The 19,640-nt window shown below is 38.9% G+C and overlaps 1 protein-coding gene across 4 annotated transcripts in view; it reads right to left on the bottom strand.

Annotated features, from left to right (window-relative positions):
* Positions 1-2,900: 2,900 nt before the first annotated feature.
* Positions 2,901-19,640, bottom strand: part of st18 (ST18 C2H2C-type zinc finger transcription factor) — a 35,112-nt gene continuing 18,372 nt past the window's right edge. For 3 of the 4 annotated variants that reach the window (XM_050033300.1, XM_050033301.1, XM_050033299.1), the window contains 17 exons: positions 18,673-19,386; positions 16,866-17,000; positions 15,931-16,021; positions 15,744-15,836; positions 14,976-15,184; positions 14,471-14,670; positions 12,286-12,531; positions 9,900-10,009; positions 8,571-8,633; positions 8,208-8,276; positions 7,889-7,951; positions 7,501-7,581; positions 5,979-6,200; positions 5,754-5,842; positions 5,526-5,629; positions 5,280-5,426; positions 2,901-5,144 (listed from right to left, as the gene is read on the bottom strand). In XM_050033300.1, coding sequence (XP_049889257.1) covers positions 5,004-5,144; positions 5,280-5,426; positions 5,526-5,629; positions 5,754-5,842; positions 5,979-6,200; positions 7,501-7,581; positions 7,889-7,951; positions 8,208-8,276; positions 8,571-8,633; positions 9,900-10,009; positions 12,286-12,531; positions 14,471-14,670; positions 14,976-15,184; positions 15,744-15,836; positions 15,931-16,021; positions 16,866-17,000; positions 18,673-19,386 — 2,777 coding nt within the window. In that variant the 3' untranslated portion in view covers positions 2,901-5,003. The remainder of the gene's footprint in view (positions 5,145-5,279; positions 5,427-5,525; positions 5,630-5,753; positions 5,843-5,978; positions 6,201-7,500; positions 7,582-7,888; positions 7,952-8,207; positions 8,277-8,570; positions 8,634-9,899; positions 10,010-12,285; positions 12,532-14,470; positions 14,671-14,975; positions 15,185-15,743; positions 15,837-15,930; positions 16,022-16,865; positions 17,001-18,672; positions 19,387-19,640) is intronic. The other variant, XM_050033302.1, reaches the window with a different exon arrangement.

The raw sequence follows: 19,640 nt of genomic DNA, 5'->3' as shown, positions 1-19,640 counted from the left end.
TCTTGAACCAGTCTGGCCATTCTCCTCTGACCTCTGGCATCAACAAGGCATTTTGGCTCACTGGATATTTTCTCTTTTTGGGACCATCCTCTGTAAACCCTAGAGATGGTTGTGTGTGAAAATCCCAGTAAATACTCAGAGCAGCCCGTCTGGCACCAACAACCATGCCACGTTCAAAGTCACTTAAATCACCTTTCTTCCTCATTCAGATGCTCAGTTTGAACTTCACCAGGTCGTCTTCACCATGTCTAAATGCACTGAGTTGCTGCCACCTGATTGGCTGATTAGCTATATGCACTAACAAGCCGTTGAACAGGTGTACCTAATAAAGTGGCTTATGAGTGTTGTTTATCCTTCTCTGTGATTCCATAAAGAAATGTAATATAATTGAGTAAATGCTCATCTGTTGCCTTAATATTCAATCCAGAATATTGAAGAATACATTTAACTGTCATTGCAGGGGATCCTTGATGTGCAATTAGAGCAGCCCAGATTATGTTGGGATGGATTTAAATGAAGCAGATTGTTCGATCATTCTGTGAACTCTACTGCAGCATAGTATAACAGAAATAGATTTCAAGATCAGTCATGCTGTTCACGCCAGATTCCTACTCTACGTATGTCATGTGACTTAAAAGTAGTAACATCAGAGCGTTTTTGGCTCTTTTTAAGTGGCAGGAGTGAAAATGAGTCATCGTCAATTTTTTGTTGTGTTGGTTTCAGATTGATGAAGACAGCTGGAGAACAATTAAATAAAATAAAGAAACAGGATGTAGGCTCCACAGGAAGATTTTTGTTAACACTTTATTTGGACAGTCCACCTACAGATAGTTCACGGAGTATTAATGACATTAGCTGAGGTTCAACAATTTAACTGTTTCACTTTGTACTTTTGATGTTTAAGAGATTGTCTTTTGAGTGTATGTGACGATTCAGGACCTTACCTACATGTTCTCTGTATAATTTATCTGAACTTGAACTACTTCCTCAATTATTCTGAGAATATGTTGTGAATTGTAACACAGTGGTGCAGTGGAGGGTATACTCAGGTATACAGGGTATACCCACTTCTTTTTCTATCCAGTGACAGTATACCCACCTATCAGCAAAACAGCCATTGTAATATAGGAGAGTATTTCCACTTCCTCATCGGTAACCTACCTAGTAGTACATCCACCTCATCAACTACCACTACACCACTGTTGTCACATACAGATTAACATCTACACAATAAAGTAAAACACTTGAGTTTCAGCTAATAAATGCGTGAAATGCGACAAAGACTCTATAAACTATCTGTAGGCAGACGATCCATATAACATGTTATCTGATTTTTAATGACCCCCGCCCCACTAAGTTTGGGCTGAGCCCTGAAAGTTTGCAACGACTGGCTCCACCCCTGGACTCCTAAATTTATTTTTTTTAAAAAGTGTTTGGAGTTAAAACTGCACTTCAGTTTGAAAGTTGTCCACCAGTATTCTTGAAAGTGTTTTGAGTGTGCTGAAGATATCTTGTGCCCACATTAGCAAAGGACATGTGATACTTTCTTGTTTCCTGAGATACGGTTGTTTGACAGTACTTACGCACATTTATGAAGTTCATTTTAAGGCGTTATTTTATGTTTATTTCCACTTCTATTGATCCCATTTTCAAGTGCACCAAATTTCGTCAGTCTTTTATTTATGCATTGATTTATTGATTACATGTAGTGCCCAGGCTCCTGAACTGGACTAAAATCCTTTTGAATATTTATTAGTTTGTGTGTTAGTGTTGATGCTGTTGTGGCAGTCTGTTTTATGTTGTCTGACTTGTTTCTCTTTTTATACTTTTGACTGTACCTAAGCGTTTCCACGGTAATATCACAGTTTCATGCAGTATCACACAATTATTATTATTAGTAGTAGTAGTAGTAGTAGTAGTAGTAGTAGTAGTAGTAGTAAAGGAGATGTGCGTACAAATGTTAGGTGTCTGTCCGGCTTGCAATTTTTTAAAGTACCAGAGATAAGTTAACATACATGGTAAGATTACCGTCAATTTTCATACTACATTGTATGGTTTCACGGTGTACTGCTGCATCCCTACATGGGAAACCAAACTAGTTTCCCCTTTAATAAAATTATCTGAGTTAGAAATAACTGTAGTGCACAAACTAAATGTAACTATGAAACTCTAGGCTGTACACCATAGTATGAATATATATATTTGTTCTGTTAATGTGATGGTTTTGTCTTATGGATGTGTTTTATGTTTATATTTTCCTGCCTCGGCTGGATGACAAAGTTTAGTCCATTTTATTCTATTTAAAGTGGAATAAGTCAGTTAATTGATTAGTCTATGGACAGAAATTTTGATTGAATGTTTAGAGAAAATGACCTGACATTAGTAATGCACTGTGAGGATTTGCTGTCTTTATATGTCTTATGTTATGGTAAACTAAATATCTTCAGGCTTTGAAATTGTGAGCTACATTTTTAACAGTTCTTCACATCATAGTACAAATGATTAGTCGAAAAAAAAATTGATAATGAAAATTCTCCCTAGTTGCAGCCTTAAACTGAAAGCAGTGAGGATGATTGTAAAGTAAACTGATTTATTTTAAGTATTTTTTTGGTAATTTTCTGCTTTTATCAGTGTAGAGAGATAAAATGAAGGTAGGTGACATTAGACTGGACGATTACATGGTCGTCATATTAAACCTGTATATTAATTTCTAACCCCAGCAGCTCTCAGTATGTTGACTCTACTGGCCACTCCCTGTTACTGTAGATGTAATACCTCATATCCACCACAAGGTGATGCTAATGCCTAAGGAAACATGATGCCTCCCCGGTACCTCAGAGGTAACTGGGTCTACCTACGTCTGACTGACGATGGACTTGAGAAGCTTTGAGAAACCACACCACCATTTGAAAAGTTTATTTCTACCATACACAAACTGTACAACACAGCGCATATCTGTTTATTATGAAATAGTAAAAGTAATAGGAAGTTTCAATTTACAAACTACTCCAACTGAAAAAAAGCATTACATTTTAATGTAAAAGAAAAGAAAATACAATACAATTTCATATCATACTAATATCGTTCCACAAAAAAGCATTTCACATTACAAAACATCAAATACTAACAGGGAAAAAATAAATATTATTCACAAAACTTCCTGAGCAAACAATGTGTGGTATAGGAATTAAATATAAGAAATTATAAATAAAGGATTGTTAGGTTTAAAGAATTTGATTCAAATTTTCTGAAAGATTAAAATTCTTTAAAACATATTGAGTATTTGGATAAAATAGGGTCTCATTTTTCTTTAATTTGGCTCTTTTGCTTTTATATTTTTTCTTCTTGGAAATGTCCTAGGCTACATGTCTTTGACTTTATTTTTGCAGAAATGAAAAATGTATTGCTCAAATGAATTATTTTTCTTGTGGGCTTAACTTAAAATTGAGACATGTGCTGTGTAGCACGGTGATGCGACTGCTGCATCCCATTCCCCGCTTTTCGTTGAAGTCAAGGGCAGTGTGGTGAACTAAAAATACAAAATAATTAATAATACAAAAGTGCAATTGATGCAAACAAACAACTGATTAGCCAACAACTACCATTTGTCTATGTTTTCTTTTCTTTTTTTTGTCTTCTTTTTTTTTCTGTTGCATTTAATGATTGAAACCGAAATGCGAGTTGTCGTGGTAGTCAGCTCGGTTTTGAAATAGCTACTATTCAAATCTGCCCCAAGCGTTACAAGAATATTCAAACTGTAAGACTGGTTGAAATGTTAAGGCTTGTAAGCAGTTTAAGATAAAACAGGAATAGATGCTGTTGTGTGTTGTTTTTTTTTTAATTCCCTCCTTCCTTTTTCCTCCTCTCCATGCTAGCAAAAGTTAAAATAATCACCAGACTTTTCAATCTCAGTCGTGATATTTCAAAACCTGACTCTGAGATCACAGCTACTGAGACAACGGTATTTAAACAGTCATCAGGAACCTCCTATGAAAATAATTGTACTGTATAATAAATTAGACACCATCCACATAATACTGTCCTACCACAAAACATAGTACTCGTATACTTTTATGGATTCATATACATTTAGGCACATACTATATGCACACTCCAGAGTGTGTGCACAGAAGGCAGTTTAATATCTATATTTAAAAAAAAGACATCTTGACAAAGTGGATTTTTGATTTGTGTTGCACTCTTCTTGTGGCACGCTATGCAAAGCAGAATCTGACATTCAGTTCACTGAATGATGTTGCATTTTTTTTGCTCAGTGTCACCTCCCGGTTGCATTCAGCTGTTATTGGTTAAGAAGGAAAAGGTACAGTACAGGTGCATTGCATCTTTTTTTTTTTTTGATCTCAGTGTTCACTTTGTCTTGCCATACATTCAGTTTCCAATAAAGAAAGCAAAAGCAATGCTTAAAAATATCGATGCTTAGTCGTTTTGGTAGGTTTTTACTTTGAAGAGAGATCCAACTCATGGTTTAATAATCATAATAATAATAATAATAATAATAATAATATAAGTTTTTCAACACTAGATGGCGAAAGTATGCCATGAAACTGGAATGTGCTTCTATGTAAATTTACAATGTGCAGAAAGTCAAACAGATTTTCTCAAATATTAAGCATTTACAATTCAAGAAATAAATAAAAATCGAGGAAATAAATACACTGATGAACAAATAGAATAATAAATAGCGATAATATAAGAATGACATGAACACATACAGATTAAAATCAAGCAAACCATACAAAATAATTAAGTGCAAGAGGGGTAAAAATCTCACCAGGATAAACATATCAAGTGAATGCAGAAACAGTAAAAGCATTACAAATCTGGCTGGTAATTTTCTCAGTGCAGTGTATTTACCGGGAAATGCCAAACACATTTCCAAAAGCCTTGTCTTATACATGCAGCCAAGCCAGCACTCTTCAGTAAAATAGAGCTATCTAGTGCCATTATCCCAAGTCAAAGAAACCTCTTGGTAGCTCTACAGCTTAAACATGGATGCCCTTAATAGCCTGTTTGATATTATCCAAGAGGGCCTTGCACTCTGGAGAGTATTCATGCTCCGAGTTGTTGTACATATCAGTTAATGTGTTCACATAGGCTTCAAAATTATGCTCACTGATGGGTCCCTGCAACAAAAACATGTTTGACTATTAGTGAAAACAGCACAGCAGAAAATGACAATTCATAGAAAATGAGATTTCTTCCAGGACAGGTTAGATATAATGAGTTGTAGTGCAGTCTGTGGTCAAGGCTTACTGTACCATTTGAGGCAGCTGAATGTCTGTTAGACTGTTAATGAGAGCTTGGCTAAGGCGAGCGAGCTCCTTCAGAAGGCTGTCGTTGTGCTGTTCAATCATCTTGTTCTCCTCTTCAATTGTCCTCAGGTTACATTCCATAGACGAGATCTGCTTTCGTGTACAAGGAAAGGAATTTCGTCAAATTGAGCGAGCAGAGATCTCAGACCTTTTTGTCCTCTAAAAGATAAACTTGTCGGAGTAGATATTTACCTGGGTTTGAAGTTGCATCATATCTGCTTCTATTTTCATGTTGGATTCATTCAGTTCCTTAATTTCATGATCCAAATGTTGAATATCTTCTTTGTTTTCAACACCTGAGTTGAAGCATATAATCTAATTTATCATGTTCAAGCTGAAAATACTGATGCTGTCCATGCCAAGATGCATATGACTGCAAAATGCTGATTTCATACCACACAGCATGTCAGAGTAGCTTACCACTGCTGGCTTTCAGTTTGATGGTCATCATCTCGTCTTCCGAGTGCTTTTTCTTGATGCTCTGTGCGTTCAGTGGGCAACCCGACAAGCTAGTCCAGCAGGTCGTGAATGACAATTTTTGGGACAGAACTTTAGCATCAGTAGAGATTGTGGACAAGAGTAAAGAATGCAACATGTCGACCAGCAGTATTGTTTAGAGATAAAATGGAGGACAGGCGACCTCACCTTCTGTGAGTGGCAAACACATTATTGGCATGTCCAAGGCCATTGCAGCCAGGCAAGGGACAATGGGGCAGTTCCTGTTTATTGGTCTTCCAGGCAAAGGGCAGCCCATTGATGGACGACTCCTTCTGTCTTTTGGCAGCGAGCGGACAACTGCCTGCGCTGCGATGGGATGTGTATTTTCCCGATATATGGCCCTGTCCGTCACATCCCATTACTGGACACCTACCAGAGAAACACACACAGAGTCGTACATGTTGTAAACACAGCTGACTCACACAAGGAAAAATGGAACTAACTTGCGTTTAATAACAGTTCTGTGCCACAGAGAAAGACATAAAATAACAACATCATTAAAAAAAAAACAAACAAAAAAAACTCTCTTTCAATAACTAGACCGGAAGATTTGTTAACCATTAAGTTGATTAATCCAGCCAAATGCTGATTAAAATTGAAGTCGCCAAAACTAAAAATAATCGCATTAACTACAAGTTACTAATCCAGTGAAACTTGAGTTTGAGCGAGCGCTCTGTGTGTTCGCCGCATACGTTTGGAGGTTGCTGATGTTTGTGCTTGAAAACATAAGCACAAGTCACGCTGAATATCATTAAGAGTTGCATTTTCAGGGCCTGTTTTCTGCAGGTCAGTAATGGAGTGACATGAATTACAGATAATTGTCATGTATCCCCTCATGCGAAAGAATGTAATTTGGAGGTGGCTCACCCCTTCCCTTATTGATAAAGGTGAAAGGTCACCTGAGATGATACAAATGGCACACATGCTGTAGAGTGCTGCTGCAAAAAGCCTGTTTCAGCATTTTGTTACTCGACAGCAGCAGCAGCAGCACTTAGAGGACAAAACAACACCAGCCCCATTACTTACATCTACTACAGGTAGGTAGCTTGATGCAAGGCACCAGGACAATGGAGGCATGCCATATGGCCCACTATTTACAATAATCTAGGGACATTTGCTACCCTCCCCCTTTCTCTCCCTTTCTCTCTTAATGTGTATGAGATCTATTCCAGTCTAATTCCTAAGCTCATGCCCTTGCATTAGTAATTAAAAAGAAAAAATCTGTGTCCAGATGTATAAGTAAACAAGGGCTCATATATCTGACTTTGGATTTAAACTGCAAATCAATTACATTATTCTTTTTTCCAATAACACTTTCACAGACAATGATTAAGCTGCAAATGAGTGCAATGCCATCAGAGCGGACATTTTCTTAATATACTATAATTATAAAGAAAGCACTCAGTGAAGAATAATAAGCCAGATATCCCATTCAGAAAATAGGAAAAGATAAAAAAAAAAATCCCACAAAAACACGCTGCTAATCCTCAGAAAATAATTCACTAATGTTACGACAAGAGAAGTATTATTTTCTTTGTTTAACTTAATGGCCTCCAGGTATAATGCCCCGGGCACAAAAGCATGACGCATTATCACAATGTTTTCTTGTTTTATTTTTGAAACAAAAAAAAACATGACAGCATGGGATGAGAAAAAAAAAATCTCTTACTTAAGCTCTTGCTCATCTTTGTCATCCTTGTTTGGTGTGAGCTTCAAACCTCCCTTTCTGGCACGTGGACATCCTGACAAGCTAAAAATGATTGGCGACAGTATGGGTTAACATGGAGGAAATCTATTTAAGAGTAAAAATAAAAGCTCAATTGTTACAGGCAGCTAGGAGGGTCTGCTGAGTTTGAATTTGCACAAGCAAATCTATAAATCTACATAAATAAATGTTTAATCACTGGAGAAGTTGGCAGCCAAATAAATCAATAAAAACAAGAATTCAAAAAGTGCAGCATGTTTGCAGCATAAAGTGAGACTTTCACCATCTGTTTGAATGTCATGCATCTGACAAATGTATTTCATGCTCAGTTGCGATGATTTTTCTCTGCTACCTTCTGTGCGAAGCATAGTTCCCAGTCACATGTCCAGATCCATCACAACCAGGTGTTGGGCACCTGCAGGTTGAGAGACACAGATACCAGGTGCTTTTTACAGCAAAGACTGCGAGCAGAGCGCTGCATTCATGCTAATATGCAGAAAGGTAGTACAAATACCAAACAACTTCATGTGGAGTACATAGAAATCATGCATAATGTGTAGTAGAAGGGAAAGAAAAGGAGAAGCATTGACCTAAACTGAGGCAGAAAAACAAGCTGCCTAGTTTAATGTGCAAAATCCTTTAGTAACAATAACAGTTCTGAAAACACATACTTTAGTTCCTGAGAGTTGGCTGCCATCAGTGATTTGAGTGTCTTGTCAGCCAGGGGACATCCAGACACACTGGAGAGGATAAAGAGCTAACAGTCACTTTAATGCACTCTTTGATCACAGCTGAATTAAATAATCTTAATACAATGTCTCAAAGCATATTTATACAAAATCATTTGAAAACACAATTCCACCTCCTCTTCGTGAGAAAGCTTTATACGTGTCACCGTGTTTTAAAAAAAATGACATTTAAAATCAAACTCTACTACGATTCAACTGTTTCAACACGATTAAACAATCAGCACTGTTTCTCTTGTCTTTATATCTGTTAGCCGGTGTTAATGAGAGCGTAATTATTTACAGTACCTCCGATGTGATGCATAATTCCCCGTCACATGGCCACTGCCGTCACAGCCTGGGGTCGGACAGCTGCAGGAGAACACAAAGCTTTTAATACACAGATTACTCTGGTTCCCACAACTTGAACTGAATCTTTCTTTTGCACCTTTTCACGGGCATTAACTAGAAAAAATGGAGTTAGTACAGCGGGAAGTTTAGTAGAAGAATTATTATTAATATACTGCTCAACATTCAGTTTTTAATAATGTCTCTGAATGTCACTGAGGAGAGGGGGGTTGCTGTGCTGCGGAACTATAGAGGATCCTACTTTTTGTCGCGGCGTGATTCTCAAGAGGAGACCCAGCAGAGCATGCACGCTAACTACAAGAGTCAAAGCTTGTACGGGATGTACAGGGAGGAAACTCACTTTCAAATAGATACATTTCTGCTCCACATGAACCTGCAGACATACCAGTTACAATGATGTGTAACACAGGGAGTTTCAGTGCGTTTTGACTAGGCATGGGACGATATGAAAATTTAATGTCACGATTATTCAGGTCTAGAGAATCGCGATTCACAGTATTATCGCGATAATCATCGAAATATGCTTTACACTAAAAATGGCACTAAAACATACTGGAGTCACTTTACCTTACATTTTATTAAGAAAAACATATTTTTATTGCATCACACACAGGACATTTTTTTATAGCAGAAAACAATCTTACTATTTAAAATCGGATCATATTATTTGATATGAAATATAACAACATAGCATCTTGATTGTGTTTTTTGAGCTTAGTGCATATGCAGCCTGTTTTTGTAGAGTCTCTTTTTAAATGTTTGTTACCCAGCAGTTTATGTGAGGGCTGCTGGACCTGATATTTACAATTATCTCAAAAGGGCTGCACAATAAATCGAGACATTATCGAAATCGCAATAATCGCTACAGTTTTTTATATAAAGGTAAAATGAAGCATTGTGGTGCTACAGAGATGCTCCGGCCCACAAAATGCTTGGTTCAGACCCCAGCAAAAATCACATCACCTTTTTTTTTTTTTTTAGTGAAAATGAAATGCAAATTTTCCATTGCATTAAACCTTTGACTCATACTGCAGTCACAATGTCAGTCAAATAATCACAAAATGATTTTTTTGATACACAATCAGCTTTCTGTGTTTTTTATTGCGATACGCGATAAAACCGTATATCGTCCCATCCCTAGTTTTGACTCACTTACATCAAACCGTCCTGTTCAAACAAAGGTATGCTTTGTCGTTAATACTGACCATCTGCCAGCTAACAGCGATGCTCACATCACACACAGTCGCCTCATTCTTTAACATAACGCACCTCAGAAGCTCTTTCTTTGCGTCTCGTAATAGCAGCTTGGCTTTGGGGCTCATCATGCTGCCGTCTCCTTGGTAGTGTTGGTCCTCCAAGGAGGCGTGATCGTAATCCTCCTGGCGAAGACAAAAAAAAGTGAAAACGTGGCCTTTACTGTCCGAAACATCAAACCTGACCTGAGCTGCTATGACCTGAAAGTGAATAATTAATGAAAAGCACTATATAATACTCTTAAAACACAAGCCCTGAGGGGTTAAAGTGCGATTATGCTTAAGGATACTTATACTGTAGTAAACCATACATCCATTTAAAGTCATACTTAATCCACATAGTATTTATGAGGTAAAGCCATGACGTATGGATCTCCTTTTTTTTTATACAGACAAGATTGTGCAGTCACCAGATGTTGTGTATGGTTTCTAAAAGCAGGTCAAATGTGGTTACCCCTCAACTACAAATGAATGCCACATGTGTAATAAAGGAAAGATCCATCCAGGTACTTGAATGACACATAGAGACCAGAACTCAGTGTGATATTAATATGTTTTATAGATTTAAAGATCTGACTGGAGAAGCTGCTGTGCCTTGGAAATTTAGTTGCACAATATATTGATATTGAGCCTGGATATAGTCGTAGATTTGGATATCGTGCATCATTCATTTGTCTTCTGGTGTTAAAGGCTGCGTTACAGTAAGGTGATGTCATTTTCTGAACTTATGAGACTGGTTATTATATCTACAAAATAATGGTTGTGTTCTTATTATGCAGATATTTTGTGAAAGCACCAATAACCCTACAGTATCGTCACAATATTGGCATCAAGGTATTTCGTCAAAAATGATCATGATATCTCCATATCGTCCAGCCCTACTTGAAAAATGTCACAAAATTTAAAATTAGGGGATTTTGGCAACATAAGGTGATTTAATATTTTACACTAGCCATTTTTTTAGACTACATTTTTTTACTTGAAGTAATTCTGGGACTGAATTTGACCACTTGGACTGTTTCTGGACAAAAGTTGACAACTTTTTGGGCAATAAAGTAAAGAAATAAATAGAGAACTAAGTATTTAAGCTTTGAAACAGCATGAAGACATTCATGTTTGGAAATGAAATGGTAAAAGTAAGTCAAAGCTGTAGATTTTCTTTGGTGGTGGTGTGGGGGGGACGCAAGGGACATGGCCCTCTCAATATTTAGAAACATGTTTATTTGTCCCCTCCCTGAAAACTTGAAAGACCATTTATTTATTTATCTATTTTGACCAAATTAAAGACATTTACACCATAAATTGATGCAGAAACGGTGTGGAAAATTCACCAAAATACAGGAAAATTAAATGTCTGATTCTCAAAATTTACTGGCAGAGGATCCCCAGATCTCCCGTTTCATATATGTCCCCCCAGTACTGACATAAAACCTTTGTCCTTGTCAACAGTAATGCACAGTAAAACAGGTATGTAATCTTCATATTAAACAAAGGCCATTTTAAAAACAAAAGTTAAGGCGGCTTTGTGAGTTTGTCGGTTTGCTTTTGAGGGAGGAATGGACGTGGAGATGCAGGGCGGAGTAGCAGGTTTATTTGTAACTTGTTTGTTTCCGTCGATGTGTATGTTTCCATGTATTGTGGTTGTTATATTCATATAGGGCCACTTTTGAATTCAGTGCTTTTAATAATGCTTTCAAGTGTTTTGTGCTATGTTGCTCCTTTGAGTTGTTGTGCTTATAAAGTCAAATAAAATCCTAATGTGGTAACAATGATAGGGACAATAGAGAGAGAGAGCTCTAAAATAGTTATTTTAATAAGTAGTTTCTGGCCAGGGCCCTTCTGTGTCGAGTGCGCATGTTCTCCCCCGTGTCAGCGTGGGTTTTCTTCGGGTCCCTCGGCTTCCTCCCACAGTCCAGAGACATGCAGGTTAGGTTAATTGGTGACTCTAAATTGCACGTAGGTGTGAATGTGAGCGTGAATGGCTGTCTGTCTCTTTGTGTCAGCCCTGTGATAGTCTGGCGACCTGTACAGGGTGTGCCCCGCCTCTCGCCCATTGTCAGCTGGGATAGGCTCCAGCCACCCCGCGACCCTGAATAGGATAAGCGGTTACGGATAATGAATCAATGAGTGAATGAACGTTTGTTTTAGAGGATACTTGGAGAAGATGTATTTGCACAGCTCAACTGAATAAATAGAAAATGAGAAATCAGTTGTAGGCTCAGTGTTTATAAACTCCAGCTTACCAGGGAAACTATAATAATCTCCATCTTTAGTTTTTAACTGTCAGTCTGTTACTGTGCTGCTCAGTCTCTTTGCTTTATCTGCACTTAATGCATATCTTACATTTTTAGATTACAACCAAAGTGTCAGTTGTTGTGTGTTTTTTTTGTTTGTTTTTTTACCTCTGCGTCCTGTAAAGCGTGTGCTTTGCTGAAGTTGACAGGGACGGGGCTCTCCCAGCTGTCTCTCTCACACAGCGGCTGGTAGAAGGCGGGGCTGATGAGCACGCTCCCGCCTTTGGCCGCGCTGGACTCAGAAGGGGACAGCGGGTCGTCCAAAGGTGTCTTTGTCGGGGCTTTTACATTTTCCTTGCACTTCTTCATACTCAAGTCCAAGGTGCCATTTTCATCCACCTCTATGAGCATGTCCTAGAGGCAACATTTAATGGATTCAGACGTTACAGCATGTCGTCGATGGGTACAATAAACAAAGTATGCCTCACGTATCAGTGCAGGGCATGCTAACATATGAAAATAAATGAATCAGGGGATATAAATAGACCTTATTTTCTAATTACAGTGTAAATAAAACAGTACGATGTCTTATTAATATGACAGCAGCGATATGGTAAACTTGAACCCAACAACATTTCTCTGTAAACATGAAAAAAATGACTTGAAACGCAGAGCAAACAAACATATTTAAATAATACATACAGTGGTTATCTCACACCAGACAAAGTACCAAACTAAGCCAGCGTTAATTCTGCTGAACACAAAAAAATAATCACTGGTGTGTGGTTTTTCAGTGACAGCTGTGTCATCTGTTTTCTAGGACACACAACCATGATGGCAGCTGGGGGGGGAGGGGGGGGNGGGGGGGGGGGGGGGGGGGGTTGCTGGTTTTAGGTCATCATTATTATAGCAAAAATTAAAAAGCTTAATGTGGCATAAGTTTCCCCGCTGACAGATGTGTTTGTCGTTTTTGTGCTGAAACGCAATAGCATGATGACTTATGGCTGTTTTATGGTATTAAAAGTTTTACCTCATTAAATGCTGAAATCCTTTTTCCATAAACGAAACCAATTATTCAACGCATATGTTTCATTAAACCCTATACATCATTATTTTTTTTTAAAACAAAAGGGAGCTTTTAAAATTAATTAAAGGGGATAATTTACATGAGCATTGGATGTGGCTGTCCACTTAAATTATCCAGGCATTCGTCGACATGTGCACCTATTCAAAATAACACCAGTGTAAAGCATGAGCAAGACTTTCATGATTTTATTCAGATTTTAATGTTGTTTTTAGCTGCAACTAAAAAGTAAAAGTCAGGATTTATTTATTTATTTTTCTGCTTTTTCCCAATGATGTCATTTAAGTGTCTCACATTTTTAAATAAGTAGAATCGGCTTGTATTCACACTTCAAAGGCAAGCTATGTGGTGCTTTTTGTGTGCGATATCTCGACACATAATATACATATGCAGATAAGTTAAAGCATCCGACGACATATAACACTCTAAATATGGCCCCTTTTTTTCAGACTTGAAAGCTGTTCTTTATTTTGTACGTCTCTCCAAGACAACTAAGCTGTAAATGAGAACAGATGATTAACTTGCTAACACTGTTTTATTCATTCAGTGGGCTGGTACCTGGTACGGGGCCACATTCTCAGCTCAACAAGCTGGGAGACAAGGATCTGTGCTGTGTAGGTGTGGAAACCTTGAATCATCTACAGTACAGTGTGCACGTATGTAACCCACAGAATGTGATCAATATTAATCATGAAGTTTGGAAAAAGCCGAACACAATGGCACGTTGGAGATAAAACGACAGCAGAAGAGATTTTGGATCTGCGCACATTTCCAAGAAGAGTTTGGATTTTGTGTGAATTAAACTTTTCAGATGTTAACTCCTTTAGCTGATTGGCTTAATCCATTGAAATGCTTTTAAATGCTGTCTGGTGTAGACACACAGCCTATCCTGGATCATATAACTAAGCAAAATATCCTCTGCCATCTGCAGCGGGCAAGATGCAGTTTCAGACAACAGTTCAGGGTTTTTACATGCCAGCTGATGTCGAAACAAAATACAGTACCACATGTTTTATTAAAAAAATAGACGAGTAGTTGTAATTGGGAAAGAAGGCTGATTGTATTTCTTCTTTTGATGTGATTACACAAATTTTCATTTGTGTACATTAAAGCTTTATGGAGAGGAAACCTCCTTGTTTTTCTGCCACCAGAGCGCCAAGCTCCCTTTGCCAAATTCTGTCTTTTGATGTCTTCCCTTTTTATACACAAATCAGAGTTCCTTTAAAATGACCACATTAAATACCTTTCCAAGTGGTCTAATTTGATTACCTTTGTGGAGGTTGCCAAGGGCCGGCCGGCGACAGCCTCCATGTTCTTCCGGTAGCGAGTGGAGAGGTTAAGGATGGCGGCTGTCGCTGCTGCCGCTTGGAGACCGTCTTCTTTTCTGAATTGACTCGGCGGGCTGTGTTGACCAGAGGTGGGCAAGCGGCCACCTGGAGCACCAAGGAAGCCAGGATACTGCTGAGGTGCTAAAAGACAAATAATTAGCGGATAATATAGTTACTGAGACACCAGGTGTTACTATCCAAACTTGATAGAACATAGAAAGCAAGGTGGAGGTTGATATTTGTCGGTTTAATAACAGGCACTGACACAAAAAGATTCATTCAGTCCTAAAAATGTTAAAATGTTTGCATGTAGATTTGTGGAATAATATTTATTTGTGGCCAAAACAAAGGCTCTACACCTAAAACGTGACACAAAAAAAAATGTATTCACCTTTAATACCGTGTTAACACACAAAAAACGTATTTGTAAAATGAACGAAACTTACAATCAGGGAAATGTGACATTTCCTGGTCCTGGTTGGTCCCCATCAGAGGCTGTTTGCCGAAGACCTGTGCATCAAAGCTGGCGTAATCAAAGCGAATTCTGCTGTACTTGTCCATGTCTTTTGTGAGGCTCGTTTGCAAGGCTGCTACTGGATGAGAGAGCCTGTAGTTCAGCTGGTTCATCTCAAACTTCTTTATCAAGCCGATGGCTCTGCAAGGAGAACAAATTGGGAAAAAAGGCTTCATTTTATTGTGCAAACCTCGTGAAATAACAAGTGCCCAACAAGCTCATATTAAGCGGTTAAGTATAGACGTTGTTTTGAACCATTCAGGGATGCCAGTGCTTTTGTACACATAGAGTCTGGGATCTGATGTGTGTTGTAGATCCACAGCCAGGTTGCCAGACTAATTAATATAGTAGGAGTGGGCATCCTGCCCATGATATATCCACAGGGAACAAAGAGTTCTGCTCTTTTATCATCTCTAATAGAGAGGAACTCACAGGACCAGCAACCATTGCTTATGTCTGCTTGGAAAGCTCGAAATAGACTGTGCGTTCTGCTGGGATCAGTGAATAAAAATATCCCACACCCCCCTCAACAATAATAGTGTTTATCACTTTTTTGCATAACCTCAGTTATGCTTTTACAACTTCAGTCCACTCCAGAGCTGATTATGATTTCTGGGTGCTTGTTGTAATTATTGTCCTGCACATGTGACCACATTGATAGCAGTGAAAATCCACAGCGTTATCTGGCAGTGTGCTGTACCTCGGTGAGCGGTCAGGTGTTTGTCTGCATTTCAGGCTCTCGTCCTGAGGTTTGGAGACTTTCACTGCAGCAGCGATGGGGCAGCCTGAGAGGCTGGAAGGGGAGGAAAACAAATACATTAGTCTAATACTGTAACCCATCTATGAACAGGGTGCAGATTTCTAATGGCTTTTTGCTGTGGTCGTACCTCCGGTGGGTGCTACGGTTGCTGTTGACATGGCCTCTTCCTGTGCACCCGGGTGTAGGGCACTTGAGGACGTTCTCATGCATGGCCAGGACTGAGGGGATGAGGACACAGAGAGGAGATAAGCTCAGACAGAGTCCAAAATAATTTAAGACATAATCAAGCTGAAAGATTATAAGATGCTAAATACATATATATATCTACTGAGCCTTCTGGAAATAAAAAAATACATTAAATGGGGATTTATGTAACTGGTTGGTACATTAGTGCCTATAGAGCAAAGATCCTACAGAGACAGACGCTGGAGAAAAAGAAGCAAAAGGCTCTCTCATTGTGAGGAATGCTGTAATGTGCCTGAAATGTAAATAGCTTAGTGCAAAGAGGAGCGTAACAAGACAGCTGATTATATTCTTCAAAACAAACGCGTCGTTAAAGGTCCGCTCTGTATCCTTAGAAACTTCTTTTCTGTACATATTCTCCAATTAGTTTGTTGGAGTTGTCTATTTATTTTTGAATGCTGCGTTAGCTAGCCCTTTGATTTGCAAATACTGCCTCCAGTCTAAGAGCACGCGCTTTTTTGAAAAAGTTAATTACTTTTTCTGTTCCTTTTGTAACATTACTGTTTAATGTCGAATGTTTGTTGAGTTATATTGAAATGACTTAACAATCGCCAATGTGAGGGGGGGAAAAAGAATTCAATATTCACACATTACAGCACATTAAGAGAAAGAGAGAGAGAAAAAATCCTTTAAATTTATTTGAAAAGTTTCATGCACATCTTTGAATTGAACTAAATGTATAAGCAGGTCTTTCTTGTCTTTGGGTTTAAGAGGATTTCAATTACGCCGACTGATTATAAATCCTACAAATGGCAGTTTTTATAAGTATAAATCATCCATTATACAGCATGTATACACAGAACTGCCTGTGTGACTTACTCTCTGGAGGAACTCGGACTTTATGAGGACACCCAGACAAACTCCTGTGATGTGGGTACAGGCCGGTCACATGACCAGTGCCATCGCAGCCAGGAGTTGGACACTTTATGTCCTTTTTATCTGTGCGTGGAGAATCTGCGGACACAGTAAAACAAGATATCACAATAAATAAAAATAATACAAGCACTCCCCTAACGTACTGAAGCCTTTCTGTCTTTGTGCTCTGTCAAGAAATGGAGAAGTGAAACACACATAATATTCGCACTTTCGTGAGAATATATTGTACATAGGTCAACAGATTGAAATATCATGCAAAGCTAAATACTTTTTTTTTTTTCTCACAAAATGCATCTTTTAATCTGTCATTTTAGTTAAGGCTGCAGTTCAACATTCACTTCTTAATGCCCATCCATCGAAAGATTACATCTAGGATTACACATTTAGCTGCAGTCATTTGAAGAATCAGAGGGAAACATGAGAGGTACTTTAGGAGGATTTAAGACTTATGGTCATGGTTAAATATCCAGTTGATTCCTATCAAAATCCAATATTCTGAGTAGTAGCAATTCCATCAGAAAATTTTGTTCTTCTTTATTTTAGTCTGTTTATTTATTACTTCACTTGTTGCCAAAATGTTTTTAATACTTAAGAGGATTTCCTCCCTCTGATTTCCCCCCCTCCCGTGCGTATGCTTCTTCTATTCCTTTTAATGTTTTTCAAAGCGCCCAATCATCCAAATCACAAGTGGTCTATCTGATTTGCGCTGGATGAAGGTACATACGTGAAAAGTGATCGTTCCCAAAAAAGATCACTTTTGATTCTTAAGACTGCTTGTCTTTACTGGGGGTGTACATCACAAGTTTCATCACGATACGATATTATGGTGATGCTTTGGACAGCAATGTGATATTTAGTGATATCATAAAGTGTGCGACGATATGATTTTGATGCAGTTCAGGAACCTGCGATTGATATGAGACAACATCAGTAAGTATCCTCATTGTCTTTTTCTTGGCTGCTTGCCATTGTCTGCCTGGCGATATGCCGCAAGCATTGTTTAAGGGTTTAAGACGGAGGTGTGCTTGGACGGAAATAGTGACACAGACGTGCCAAAGATGTTCCCGCATAAAAGCGCATCTTAAAGATGACGATACAACACATTCTCGTCAAATGAGGGCACTTGATCAGTGGCCCTAAAAGTCAAACTATGACACTCTAGACACACCTCCAGTGTTGGTGTTGGTCGTTCAGGGTTGGCATGTCAATTTACGCTCCATACATGCATTGTGTCTTTTCAAAATAAACTCCCATTTTCACAGGAAATGCAGTTTTTACTTATTAAATGCATACAGTGTCTTTTCAAAATAAATTTAGAACGTAGGTACATAACTGTGGTTTTACATTTACTTCCTTGGGTTAAGCATTAAAAGCACGTAGTTAGGTTTAGGAAAAAAACAGCATGGTTTGACAATAAGTATATACTAGTACACAAGCTGTACTTAAAATAAGTCAATTGGCTTTTGGTCCGGAGTCCACCTCCCCTTCCTTCCATCCTATGCCGACTGTCTCGCTTTTTGTACTATGGCAGTTGCTGAGAGCGTTAAAAAATGCTGCTGCCCCATGCGTCTCATACAGGTGCTAAAAGGTTGCCTCTGTGCATTGGTATCTGACGCTGAGGGTCACTGACCAGCATCAGTATTTGACAAGTTGGGAGTAAGACTAGATTGGACAATATTTATTGATGTTTTCACTTCCTCTAGTCTTTAAATAATTTTACATCACAGGTCTTTTCCCTCCATTTTGTTACCTTTTCCTCCGTGATAGTTTAGTCTGCTGTCCATCTCCATCATCCTATGGTGCCTTCTGTCGTTGGTCATCTGCTCCATGAGGAACCGGTCCATCTCCCTGTAGGCATGGTGCAGGACCTGTCTTTGCTCTGTCTGCAGAGCTATGGCCTGCTCCAACAGGCTGAAGTTCACCCTCCCTCGGCCCATGTCCAGGCCTCTTTCGTGGAGGCCCAGAGCCCAGCCGTCCAGCTGAGGTGGCCTCTCCACCTCTGCTTCCCCTTCACTGTCCTCCTCCGTGGGGAGCGGCCTGTATCTCAGAGCCTCAGCTTGAAAAATACTCGCCCTACCCATCGGACCACCTAACTCTGACTGAGGCTCTTCTTTCACAATGCCGTTCCTGCCTGAAAGGTCTTCGGAGGCTCCGGAGGGGCTGCAGTTGGAGCCGTTCACCTTGGCGGACAGAGACAGAGGCTCCCACTCGGCCTCCCTCATGTCTTCATATGGACTCTGTGGCGATGACGTACCACTAATCCTGTCTTGACTTTGGTCTTCTCTTTCATTGTTAAGGAGCTCCTCTTCATCTTCATCCATGAGAGGTTCAGATGTGTCCGGCTCACACTGCGGAGAGCCATCGGATGTCACTTCTGACCATCCGAGAGAATCATTGGACTTTGCTGCCGCATCGTGGCAGCCATTTTTGTAGGCAACTCCATTGATTGCACTTAAGTTTCCATCTAAAACAACAAGAAAACACTTATTATTTTATGTGTTTTCAAGACTTAACAGACCAAACATGTTCTTTTGTGACCCCTCGGTCACATGCGGGATAAGAATTGTTATGTCCTCGATAATCTTCTCCAAATCCTTTTAAAGGTTTTGGATTTTGTGTTACTTTTCTACAAATAATATCTTGAGAAAAACATGTTTTTTAGAGGATTTAGAAGAACACATGCTGCAATAGAAATAATAATCATAAGGTTGCAAGATT

The sequence above is a fragment of the Epinephelus moara genome, chromosome 21, assembly GCF_006386435.1.
Source record: "Epinephelus moara isolate mb chromosome 21, YSFRI_EMoa_1.0, whole genome shotgun sequence".
In the NCBI taxonomy this organism is placed as follows: domain Eukaryota; kingdom Metazoa; phylum Chordata; class Actinopteri; order Perciformes; family Serranidae; genus Epinephelus; species Epinephelus moara.
The sequence above is the reverse complement of the archived record's forward strand: the minus strand, read 5'-3'. Positions and strand labels throughout refer to the sequence as shown.